The sequence below is a fragment of the Jaculus jaculus genome, chromosome 8 (assembly GCF_020740685.1).
Source record: "Jaculus jaculus isolate mJacJac1 chromosome 8, mJacJac1.mat.Y.cur, whole genome shotgun sequence".
Taxonomy (NCBI): Eukaryota; Metazoa; Chordata; class Mammalia; order Rodentia; family Dipodidae; genus Jaculus; species Jaculus jaculus.
The window spans coordinates 116,806,063-116,818,845 of NC_059109.1; the positions used below are offsets into that span (position 1 = coordinate 116,806,063).

At 54.2% G+C, this 12,783-nt stretch overlaps 1 protein-coding gene across 1 annotated transcript in view; it reads right to left on the reverse strand.

Annotated features, from left to right (window-relative positions):
• Window positions 1–7,664, reverse strand: part of Soga1 (suppressor of glucose, autophagy associated 1) — an 89,064-nt gene extending 81,400 nt beyond the window's left edge. Inside the window, exon 1 of the mRNA XM_045155966.1 lies at window positions 7,002–7,664. Coding sequence (XP_045011901.1) covers window positions 7,002–7,664 — 663 coding nt within the window. The remainder of the gene's footprint in view (window positions 1–7,001) is intronic.
• Window positions 7,665–12,783: the final 5,119 nt, after the last annotated feature.

Here is a 12,783-nt window from a genome sequence, read left to right on the forward strand (position 1 = left end):
GGAATAATTACAATAAGAACCTTGGCTGCTGGTCCTATATGTCCCTTGATCTTAGCCAAGGCCTTTCCTGGGGTGTCCCTCTGCCCCAGAGGCTTACCCAGACCTGGGACTCCCTCCGGTTCTCTGTACCCTAGATAGGGCCGGGCTGCCACGTACCTTAACTCTCATCCTCCAAAATAAAAACAAGAATTAAATTCCCACTTTACAAGCTGAAAGATCAAACCTCGATAAAGGGGACTGTGTGGGGAGGAGCTGAGAAGGTGAAGCTTGGCCCCAGACTTAATCCCAAAAATGTTATTTGTGTAACGAGACCCCCCCAGCCTCACTGCCCTCCTTCATTGGACCCCGAGGACAGGACAAGCTCTGGACTCATGCAAACAGGAAGTTCAGCCACCAAGTCGACAGGACCACCTTCAGCCAGGTGTTAACTGTGCCTCAGCTCAGAACTCAGAGCCCTTTCCAAGCAGGCCCACTCCCCTTCACTCAGTCCCCTTCCTGCTCTTTTTTCTCCCTGCTTCCTTCCTTTCTCCCTCCCTCACTTTATTTTTCTCCCCTTCTTTCCTTCCTTCCTCTTTTCCTTCTGTTTTTGTTTCTTTAAGACACATTCTCGCTCTGCAGCCCAGGCTGGCCTTGAACTCAATCCTCCTGCCTCAGCTCTCTGGCTCCAGCTCTCCATTTGAAACCTCCTGCCCAGGTTCTCTACCATCCTCTCAGTCCTACGCACCCAGTTCCGAGCCTCCAGTGCGGCAGGCCCTGTGCCAGGAGCTGAGCACAAAGGCAGCCACTCAGGCAAATTCGCCCCTCAGGAAGCTCCCCCGGCCCTTCCCGAGTGCCCACACCTCCACTGGCCTCCATCATGTCTAGGCTTAAGATGGGGACAGTGTGGCCCTCCACAGCCCACAGCAGAGTGGCACACAGCAGGCAGGAAATTCCAAGGAGATTAGGAGAGGCTGCCCCAGGGCAGTGTTCCTTTGGTGGCAAGCTTGACAAGTGTCCACTTCCCTCTGTCCCACTGGACCTAGCCTCAGGGGACTGGGGGACTTGTGTAGCTTTTCTGGACTTGAAGTCCTGCCAACCAGCCTCAGCTAGGCTCCTTGTGCCCCAAGATCTACATAGTTACAAACCCCAGCCTTGATCTCCACTCAGGCCTCATGGCTCCCAGCCTGGTGGCAGGAAGCCTTGTGAGCAGCTGGAATCAGTAGGAGTGTACACAGAAGCTCCAGGGGACACTGACCAAGACTTCCTGTGTTTATCCATGTGGGTAAAGTGTCCCAGCCCATGCATGTGCATGTGTGTCTACATGAGCGTGTGTGTCTGGCTACGTTGGTTTGGAAAGTGCAACCTATCTGCCATTTGCATAGTCTTTGCTTATATCGCCGTAGATGGTAATACATGGTCACATGTCATAGTTGTGAATGTCTCTGTGGGTATCTCCTTTGGGGGTATCTGTTGACCACTGGGTGAGTGTCTGTTCTACCTGATAAGGGTGGACCTCTGGGTTCCCGTGGATGCTGGCGCGCGTGGGTAACATCTGTATGGGTTTGCATGCACCCTGTGTGTGGATGTGGACTTCTGGGGGTGTCTCCAAGCTGCATGTCAATCTCTGAGACCCGTCCAAGTGTGTCTGGGGGATGCGGTAGGAGGGAATGCTTCCAAGCTTGGGGTCTCCTGCCGGCACGAGCTTGCATCGTGTGTGATGCGATGGAGCAGAGGTGGCCTGTCTACACAGGTCTGTGTGCTGTTCTCTATTCAGGTCCTCAATGAGGGTGCCTGAGGGTCAGCTTGTGGAAACATACACCACAGGGGACTGGAGAGATGGCTTAGGGGTTAAGGCATTTGCCTGCAAAGCCAAAAGACCGTGGTTTGATTCCTCAGGACCCACGTAAGCCAGATGCACAAGGTGGCACATGTGTCTGGAGTTTGTTTCCAGTGGATGGAGACCCTGGTATGCCCATTCTCTCTCTCAAATAAAAATAAAAATGTTTTTGAAAAGGAAAGAAACATACACCATAAATGTGTCCCTGGATGTCCATGTGAATGAACTGTGAGTGGCTCTGGTCTGAGCTCTCAACAGGGTGACCAGAGACAGGCTGGCTGTTGTGTCAGCAACAGGGCCTCCCCAGGCCACGCCAGCTGCTGCCTCACACTTTCCACCTCATCTTCCCTCGCATTGAAGTTTCACCCCCGCTCCTGCCCCCCACGCACACATACACTGGTCAAAGGCGGCTGACTCCTGCAGGCCAGCCCCCAGCCACCTTGGAGAGGCTGGGACTCAAGGTGGGGACCCAAGGGTTTTGCTGATGTGGTGATGAGCCCCCTCCCTTATCCACTGATGACTGGAGCCTTGAAAACCTGTCTGAAATGGCTTTGCTAAGCAGTGTGGCACTAACGAAACTCCCAGAAAATATGTGAACAGAGGGAGGGAGGGCAGAAGGGGAGAGAGAAAGGTAGGAAAGGAAGGAAGGATGATGACTGGGATGGACACATTTACTTTTACTTTTATTTATTTATTTGAAAGCAACAGACAGAGAAAGAGGCAGACAGAGAGACAGACACAGAAAGAGAGAACGGGCACGCCAGGGCCTCCAGCTACTGCAAACGAACTCCAGATGCATGGGCCACCTTTTGCATCTGGCTTACGTGGGTCCTGGGGAATTGAGCCTCGAACCGGGGTCCTTAGGCTTCACAGGCAAATGCTTAACCTCTAAGCCATCTCTCCAGCCCCACATTTACCATGTAATGAACAAAAATGCAGCCTCGTCCTTAAGGAGCACCCCAACCCTGCAGACACCTGAGACCCCATTTTACGGAAGCGGTCCTCACAGAGGCACACTCCCATCTGCAGCCTCAGCCCTGAGCCTTCTTGCCCACCACTGGCCCCCTGCAGGCTTCCTCTCACCAACCTCTCTCCCAAATGCGGCAAGCCGGTGGCAACCCAGAGCTCATTGCTCTGCCCACACTTCAGAAGCAACAGGGCCCCACGCTCAGCCCAGAGGATCTGGACGCCTGAAGCCTCCACTGGCCTGTCGATATCATGGTGAGCAGAGGTCAGTGAGGGGTTTTCTCTTAGCAGACATCTGTCACTTATAGCTGGAACCCCCAGGTGGGGAGACCCGGCTCCTCCTCACATGTGCAGCAGGGAATTCGAACATGTCTTCCTGTCCTCTCTGGAACACAGCTCCTGATTTATTAACATTCTAGCCTTAAGGAAACCCACTCTCCTGGCTTCCCCCAGTTCCTCTAAGAATGGACACACAGACATCCTGTCTGGTCATTGGCTAAGAACCATAACAATTCCCCAAGAGTAAGCAGAGTTTCTCTACTTGCAGGATGTTTTCCTGACTATTCATATCTCCATGATTGCTGGAAACAATCCTTGGAGGTTGTCAAGGCATCTCCAATATATAGACGAAACAAACAAACAAACAAACAAAAAAGCAGTTCACAGAGGCCAGTGTGTGCCCATAAGCACACAGTAAATGGCAGAGTCAGATCTCAAAGCCAGATCTTAGGGTTTCAACACTCTTCCCATGCCCTATAGGTTCCCAGTCTGTCCTCACTAACCAGTATATGGGTAACTTAGTGACCATGGGTGACCTCAGACCACTGGAGCTTTCAAGATCAAATACAGTTAGCCTGTCGGTTCTGGATCCTGGAACCTCAGTAATTAATAACCTGTATTTTATTTTATTATTTGTTTGTTTTCCAAGGTAGAGACTCACCTGGAATTCACTATGTAGTCTCAGGATGGCCTCGAACTCATAGGAATCCTCCTACTTCTGCCTCCTGAGTGCTGGGATTAAAGGTGTGTACCACCATGCCAGGCTATTTTTCAAATATATTTTATTTACTTATTTAGAGAGAGAGAGAGAGAGAGAAGCATATCTAAAGAAAGAATGGGTGCACCAGGGTCTCCAGCCATTGCAAACGAACTCTGGACGTATACACCACCTTTGTGCATCTGGCTTACGTGGGTACTGGGGAACTGAACCTGGGTCCTTAGGCTTCACAGGCAAGTGCCTCAACTGCTAAACTATCTCTCCAGCCCTTAATAACCTTTACACATCCTTGGCCGGAATGGACCCAAAGCCAGCTCGACTGAAGCCACCACCACATAAATCTCACCATCATAACCACCTGCACTCCGGAGCGTCTACCAACTGCTTGCCACACACCCTATGCCCGTACTCAGGCAGGCGAGGTCATCTAGATTCTGGATAATTCAAGGGACGGCCCACTTACTACCTGCCCTGGAGACACTCCTGCTTTTTTTACCGGGAGAGACTTTCTGTTTATGTTTTCCTCACTTGGGCCCCCAGAGCCACGACTCATGGGATGACAGACATAAAATTACCTAAGGGTCCTTCCGGGTGGACAGTGACCCCACATCCTACCCCTACCACCAAGCGGAAGGTGAACCAGCATGAAGAGGGACCACCCACTGGAGTCAAGGGCAGTCCCCTCAACCCAAGGGTCCAGCCTGCAGCAGATACTCTGTCTCCTTTTCTTCTTATTGGATCTCAAATGCACAGTGGTCCAGAGAGGCAGGAAATACATCAGGACTTTGACACCGTCTTACTCCCAAGCCCTGGCGGACTGCCTGGAGCAAGTCCCTTCCCCGCTCAAGCCGCAGTTGACCCTCTGCGGTATGAACAGGACAGCGAAGGAACCACGTTCACAGTCTCCACACAGACTTCCATGCTGCCTCGGTGACAGCTCTTGGCCTCTCTGAACTCCGGCCTCCACCTTCATGAGCTCTTGGCAGACAGCCTTCCCCACCCCTACCATCTGTCTGTGCTTTATTGTGTAACTATTGTTTAATCCTGGTCTCCCCAAGGCTCCCTGAGAATAGACCTTTCACATTGGTACACAACTGTACCCCCAGATCTTTGCTGCACAGCAAAGTCGAAGCAAATACTTGATGAGCGAATGGATGGATGTGAGGCCAGGAGGAAGGACCCAGCCTGCTCTCTAGAGAACAGAGAGCTCCCTCAGAATCCTCGAGAACATGGCAGGTGCACTTGGAAACGTGCTCCCTACCTCTCCAGGACAACAATGACCTCAAGCCCCTGCCATCTGAGGTCAACGACACACCAAGCCCTCTGGCTGTGTTTGCCCACAGTATCTCATTTAACCCTTCAGGATGGAAGGACGTGTGTCTCATTTTACAAATAAGAAAACTGGGGTCCAGAGATACTACGTAACTTTCCCAAGGTCAGGGTCAGGAAAGCTACAAACTCCCAGCCCGGCAGACACCACAAGCTTGTGCTTGTGAAGTCTGGACCATTGGATGAATGGTAGATAGAAACAGAGGCTCAGCCCTGGCCCAGGCACCAGCATGTCTCCAGCTGGGCAAGAACCTGAGCTCAACCCTTGGCCTCCTGGGGCCACTTTTCCATCTGTGAAGTCACAGGTGGTTCAGAAGAACTTTGGGGCTCAGCCTGAAGATTTCCTGAGAGCCCAGGGGTGAACGCAGGAGGAGATGAAAAGCAAGAGCTGCGAAGCCCAGTCCTTTTGCCAAGAGTGGGCAGTGGAGTAAGGGGCTCGGATCTGGCCTTGGAGCTGCCCAGGCAGGGAGTATAAGCAGAAGCTCAGAGTCCAGAAGGCAGTCAGGCTGTGTCATCTATCATTCCCTTCTTCCACCCTCCGCCCTCCGCTTGTTCTCTTCTCCAGACTGAGCCCCAACTGCCAACCAAAATCAACAACAACAACAAAAAAAGAAAGAAAGAAAACTGAAGTCTAGCCTATGGAAGGATTTAGGCTGAAGTGGCAGTGTAATCCTGCTTCAGACAGGCTGTGTCTTCTAATTCACAGGCGTTTAATTGAGCAGATTTGAAGGAAAATGGGAAGTTGGGAGCACAAGGCCCCAACAGGCTAAGGAGGGAGAAACCCATTAGCCAGAAGAGCCACAAGGCCAGGTTAAGTGCTGCAAGGCAGGCGTATCATCAAAATGCTTGGAACTCCATGGCTGCTGGCCAGGGCACTCTGGGTGCTGTGCCAGGACAGCAACTAACAAGTGCGGACAAAATTGCAGCCTCTTTCAAAACTGCCCAGCAGTGGCAGTAGAGCCCACGAAGATTCTAGCCTCCCAGATCAAGATCAGCATGCCAGGGCTGGGCACTATTCCTAACAGCTGCCACAGTGCCAATGGAGCAGGCAGACAGAGCCCGGCCTGCACCTAAGGGTGCTCAGGCATAGCCCGCTGTCGTCTGGCAGGTCACAGGGCCCGGCATATCCAGAAAGAATGCCCCTAGTCAAAAGAATAGGGTCCAGCCTCCTACGGGGAGCACAGGGAGGGCAGAGGCAATGGCCACGGAAGCCAGGAGTCCAATCCCGTTGAAAAGAGGACAGAAGACAATATCCTGGGATTGAGGAAATGGCCTCTGAACCGGTTCTCCCACGACATCATCCTCCCAGGCTGTGGGACCGTTAGACTGGGCGGAAGTGGACTCGAGCCAAGGGGATGTTCCCAGATGTCATGCTTTCAAACTGGACCCGCCCAGACAGGCAGGCGGGGACAGGCCTGGCGGGGGAAGCCCTGGGTAAGGATTCAGGATGGTGTTCCTGCCTCTCTTTGCCAGGGGAGATGGCTACAGGTTTCCCTGGCAGCTGAGCACGCCCATGCTGGTCCCAGAAAGGAGCGCAAATGGGGACGGCCTGATGGCCTGGGGGCGGGGTCCTGCGCAGCTCAAAGCAGAGGTCAGCCCTGGCTGACTACCCAGCCCCCCCCCCACCCAAATGAGCATCTTCCTAAGCTGTTTTCTCGCCAGGTCCCTCTTCCCAAATTGGGGCCCCTGGCTGGCTGTCTTATCCAAATTTTCCCTTTGGGAGAGATCTTCATAAATAAAGTGAGAAAGGGGGCGTGTGACCAATCTCTTGGGTGATCCTCAGCGGACCTGGGCCCTTGTTCAATGTTAAAAAAAAAAAAAAAAAGTAGCCGGTGTGCACCCCACTCGGCCGCAGCTTCCCTTCCCCTCCCCCCTCCCCCTCAGGTCCCGCACCTTGAGATAGTCGTTTTCCGAACGCAGCTCCTCCAGCTCGCGCACGAAGCCTCCGGGCCCGCAGTCCAGCATCTCCTCGGTGAGGTCGGAGAAGGCGAGCGAGGCACTGAGCGGCAGGCGGCTGCTGCCCACCGACGACGCGGCCACCGACGGCTCATCGGGGGAGGCGGGCGGCCTCGGGGGCTGCTGAGCCGACTGCACGGGCTGGGGTGGCTGCCCGGTGCGGGCCCCGGCCGCCGACTCGGCGTCGCTGCTCAGGGCCAGCTCCAGGCCCAGCAGGCGCGCCTCTTCCGACGCGCAGTCGGACACCTCGGAGCTGCTGTCCGTAAGGCTGGGTGGCGGGGGTGGCGGTCGCTGCCCGGCACCTGGGCGCGGGCGACCCTTGGCACGGACTCCCGTGCGGACCCCGGCCACTCGCGCCCCTGCACCCCGAGACCCGGGAGCCACTGCGCGCCCCTTCTTGTCCGGACGCGCCGAGGACGCGGCGCTACAGGCAGCGGCTGCACCGGGGCCTGGGCCGCGGCGGCCTTTGGCTAGTGACCAGCCGGCCACATCCTTGGGCCGGGCCGGCGACGGCGCACGGTGGCTCTTCTTCCTCTCCGGGGTGGGCGCGGGCGGAGGGCCGCAACCCCGGGCCGGGGACTCTCCAGCCGGTGCCTCCATCACGGCCTCCCTCGGCCTCAGCGAGCGGCGCGCATGGCCCGGGCCAGCCTGGCCGCGTTGTCTCTGGGGAGGCTCCCGGCGAGGCTCCGGCCTCTCCGGCTGAGACTCCTCCTCCCGGCCCACCTCGACCCGAGGACCGCGATTCGGCCCGGAGCCCCTCCGCACGGCCTCTCCACCGCTCTGAGCGCGGAGAGAGCGACCGGATCGCCTCCAGGCACCCCGGCTCCGGCTGCGGCTCCGCCCGGCGCCCGCCCCCTCGGCCTCGCCGCGCCCCCGGAGCGCGCCGGGGCCTCGGCCACTGGTACGGCGATCGTGGCCTCGGGCTGTGCCGAGTCCGGCTGCGGCCCGGGCCCCGGCTCCAGCTCCGGCTCCGCCCGGCGCGGCCCGCCCCCCGCGCAGCCCCGCCAGCTCCCCGCCCCGCCGCCTCCTCCTCGGCTCGGGGGCGCGCGGCTCCGCGAACAAAAGGCGGACGCGGCGGGAGCAGCGGGGAGGGACGCAGGCAGGGATGTGCGAGGCAACAGCGACCCCCTCGAGGGTCAGGCGGGCCCGAGCAGCCGCGGCCTCGGCTTCCTCCCGATCGACCCCGTCGTCCGATCCTCCTCCCCTACGAACGCGGGGACCGCGGCCCGCCGAGCCGCCCCTACGCCCGGCGTCGCGGCCCGGGCCGCGTGGGTGGCGGGAGCGGGGACTCCCCGGCGGAGGCCCGGCGGACCTCAGCGCACCGGAGCCGGCATCCATGCACGCCCAGCCGCCTCGCCTCGCGCCGCTCGCCCCTCGCGGGTGCTGAGCGTGCGCGAGCTCCGCCCCCTTTTAAGTCTAACCCGGAGACCCGAACGGTCCCATCGTACAGATGTGTAAACTGATGAAGCCTGACTCGGACTCACGGACATGGTACCCAAGCCCCAAGCTAACAGGATGTGGCTCGGGGTCCTCACTGCCATAGGGACTGTGAAGCCCCGAGGTGGGGGGAGGGGAGCGTGCATGCCCGGCTGGGCACACCTGGACCGCCTGCGATCCCAGTTGGATGCTCTGCGCGTCTGAAAACGGAGGCGACCATCAAAGGGGAGTCAGACCTGTGGATGCTTGGGGAGCTGGCTGGCATGGGCTTGGGGGAGAGGTTGCTCTGACCTCTCCTACACGTCCAGCACTGGTGGGAATGGTTTCCACCCTTGCCGGCCTCTACTTCTCTAGACCGCATTGATTGGCCTGATAAACCTCGCCTCTGCTCTCAGAGGGGACCCAGCACGCAACTCCCCGCTTGAGCCATACAGCAAGGCAGAGACATACTAAATTCTTTGACTGGCCTTGGAAAGGCGCACACCCTCAGTGTGGCTCCCCCTGGCACTAGCAAGGACAGGGCCAGGTGTCCCTCGGAGGCCTCTTCTTCCTTTCTTTATAAAAATAATTTATTTATTTATTTCAGAAAAGGGGAGAGAGAAACAGAGGTTGGGCGCGCCAGGACCTCTAGCCACTGCAAATGAACTCCAGATGCATGCGTCACCTTGTGCATCTGGCTTTACGTGAGTCTTTTAATCCCAGCATTTGGGAGGCAGAGATAGAAGGATCGCGGTGAATTCGAGGCCACCCTGAGACTACATAGTGAATTCCAGGTCAGCCTGGGCTAGAGTGAGACCCTACCTCGAGAAACCAAAACAAACAAACAAACAAAAAAATCAAGGTGGAGAGTGATTGAGGCAAACACTAGAGGTCGATCTTTAGCTCACACACTCACATCCATACATATGCACCCCCATTCATCAACATGCATACACACACACACACAAACTGACACATGCCAATGCAGTGGTCCACCCCCAAAGGTAAAGTAGATGGTCTCATTTTTCTGCTTAGTCTCCAGTGTTTATTGCTGTGTCAAAATAATCCCAAGTGTTGGGATTAAAAAAAAGGGTGCACCAGCATGCCTGGTTCCCATTGTTCATATATATATATATATATATATGTGTGTGTGTGTGTGTGTGTGTGTGTGTGTGTGTGTGTATAATTTATTTACTTGAGAGAGAAAGAAACAGGGAGAGAGAGAGAATGGGTGTGCCAGGGCATACAGCCACTGCAAATGAACTCCAGACACATGCGCCTCCTTGTGCATCTGGCTTATGTGGGTCCTGGGGAATTGAACCCAGATCCTTTGGCTTTGCAGGCAAATACCTTGACCGCTAAGCCATGTCTCCAGCCCCCCATTGTTCTTCTTATGATGTGACACTGACACTCTTCCAGCTGAATATCAGGGGCTGGGTCCATGTTCCCTATCCTTCAACCTTCAACTCTGTGACTACCTAAACCAACAGAGTATGGCAAAAATATCACACCATGACATACAAGGTTAAGTCATTTAAAAAAAAAAGTAACATGCTCCCGTGCCTGACCAGCTGCCGTATGGGGCAGAAGCCCAGGCCTCATGGAGTGGCCCTGTGAAGGTGTACCAGTGAACAAGTCCAGCTCTCCCCCTGACCACCAGACACAGGAGAGAGAGCCTGCGGATGATTCAGTCACAGCCTTTGGACCACCCCCATGACAAGTGGAGCAGAAGGGAATTTTCTCTCTGACCCTGCCAAACTGCAAAACAAATATTGTCGTTTTAAGCCATCAAGTTTTGGGGCTAATTGTTACACAGCGATGGGTAACTGGAATGCATGACCAAGGTCATACAGCTTGAAAGTGTCCCAAAGGAGGTTGATTTGCATGCCGGGTCACCCACTGCACCCAACTCTAGGGCCTGTTAGGCTGCACTCCTGACTTCGGGCAATTAGTGTGTGCTGTACAAATCACTGGTCAAAAAGGATGAAGCATGACATGACATTAAGAATGGCATGACAGATTGGAGGAAGTGAACGGGGATGATTACCCAAGTGCAAAAACAGTTTCAGTTCTCCATTCAAGCTGCTAAATTGACTGACCTGATGGAAACCAAATGGAGACTAACTCCTGGAAGACTTCCAGGAGGAGGGGACTTTTTTTTTTTTTTTTTTTTGAGGTAGGGTTTCACTCTAACTCAGGATGACCTGGAATTCACTATGAAGTCTCAGGGTGGCCCCGAAACTCACAGCGATCCTCCTACCTCTGCCTCCCTAGCGCTGGGATTAAAGGCATGCGCCACCACACCTGGCTAGGTGACTTTTTTCTAACTAAAAACAACACTGGGGGCTGGAGACATGGCTTAGTAGTTAATGCACTTGCCTGTGAAGCCTAAAGACCCAGGTTCAATTCCTCAGTACCCACGTGAGCCAGCTGCACAAGGTGGTACATGCATCTGGAGTTTGTTTGCAGTGGCTAGAGGCCCTGGTGCTTGCTTGCTCTTTCTCCCTCCCTCTTTCTCTCTCAGATAAATAAATAAATAACATATTAAAAAAAAAAAAAGACAGCATTGAGTTGGGCGTGGTGGCACACGCCTTTAATCCCAGCACTCGGGAGGCAGAGGTAGGAGGATTGCCGTGAGTTCTAGGCCACCCTGAAAATACCTAGTGAATTCCAGGTCAGCCTGGGTCAGAGTGAGACCCTACCTCGAAAAACAAAAAAAAACAACAAAAAAAAAAAGAGATTGTTTTCTGTATACAAATTATGAAAGGAACAAGCCATTGGCTGAGGGACATAGAGACCTGCTTAACATGGATAAGCAGAGAAGCCTCTTTGAGGAGGTAGCCTTTAAACTGAGTTATAGAAGGAGTTGGGTGAAGAGAATCTGAGGCAGAGAGAAGAGCAAGGACAAAGGTCCCGAAGGAAGGGCGAACATGACAGATGCCCAGGGAGGGGGGCTCAGCATGGTTAGAACACCGGGAGATGGAGCGGGGACAAGAGTGGTGGAAAGCAGGAGCCACAACAGTCCTGTCCCTGGGCAGGGGAGTATTTATTTTGACACAGCAATAACTAGAGACTAAGCAGAAAAATGAGACCATCTAATTCACCTTTGGGGGTGGATCACTGTGCTGACAAGAACAGATGCGTTAGGGGCTGCGGAACCTGTCTCTGAGAGCCACAGAGGCTCCGATGGGGCTGGAAGCAATGGGGAAAGGATGAGGGAAGCCTTGAGATGTACTTAGAGCTTCAAAGAGTCAGATACCTGGAGCTGGAAGCGAGGAATCAGAGAAATAAAGTCAAGTTGAGCTCCCTGATTTCCTGATTTAGGGATGGGGGGCAAAAAAAAGATGACCTACCAGGCATGGTGGTGCACATCTTTAACCCCAGCACTCGAGAGGTAGGAGGATCGCCGTGAGTTCAAGGCCAGCCTGGGGCTACAGAGTGAGATCCTGGTCAGCCCGGGCTAGAGCGGGACCCTGCCTCAAAAATAAATAAATAAATAAAAGATGGCACCATTTGCTCTATGAAAGTTAAGAGCAGCTGAGAGACGTCAAGAGGGCAAGAGAAGCTTGGGAGGACATATCCTGTTTGAAGGGTCTGTGGAGACATCCATGTAGAGACTCAAGTGGTGTGTTGGTGTGGGCCAGAGCAAGAACTGGCTCTGACACTGTGAAGAGTTATCAATATTTAGAAAATATTCGCTTTGAGAAGCCGGGAGAGGTGGCGCAGGCCTTTAATCCCAGCACTTGGGAGGCAAAGGTAGGAGGATCGCAGTGAGTTCAAGACCACCCTGAAACTACACAGTGAATTCCAGGTCAACCTGGGCCAGAGTGAGACCCTACCTCGAGAAACCAAAACAAACAAACAAAAATTCAAGGTGGAGAGTGATTGAAGCAAACACTGGAGGTCGACCTTTGGCTCACATACTCACATCCATGCATATGCACCCCCATTCATGAACATGCATACACACACATACACACACACTGACACAAGCAGAAGAATAAGGAGGAAAAGGAGAAGAAAGGAGGGAGGGAAAGGGAAGAAGGGAAAAGGGAAATAAATGAAAAAAAAAAAAAAAAAGCTTGGCCCAGATCCCATTTCTGGCTCAATAAAATGAGTAAACCCAGACCTGGTGGCCCACACCTATAATCCCAGCATGCAGGAGGCAGAGGCCAAAGGATCATCCATGATTTCAAGGCCAGCCTGGTTTATATAGTAAGTTCCAAAAATATTTTTTTAAAAAAATGTATAAAAGAAGAAAAACCAGCCACAAAAACTGAGAGAGTAGCCCACATGGACACCA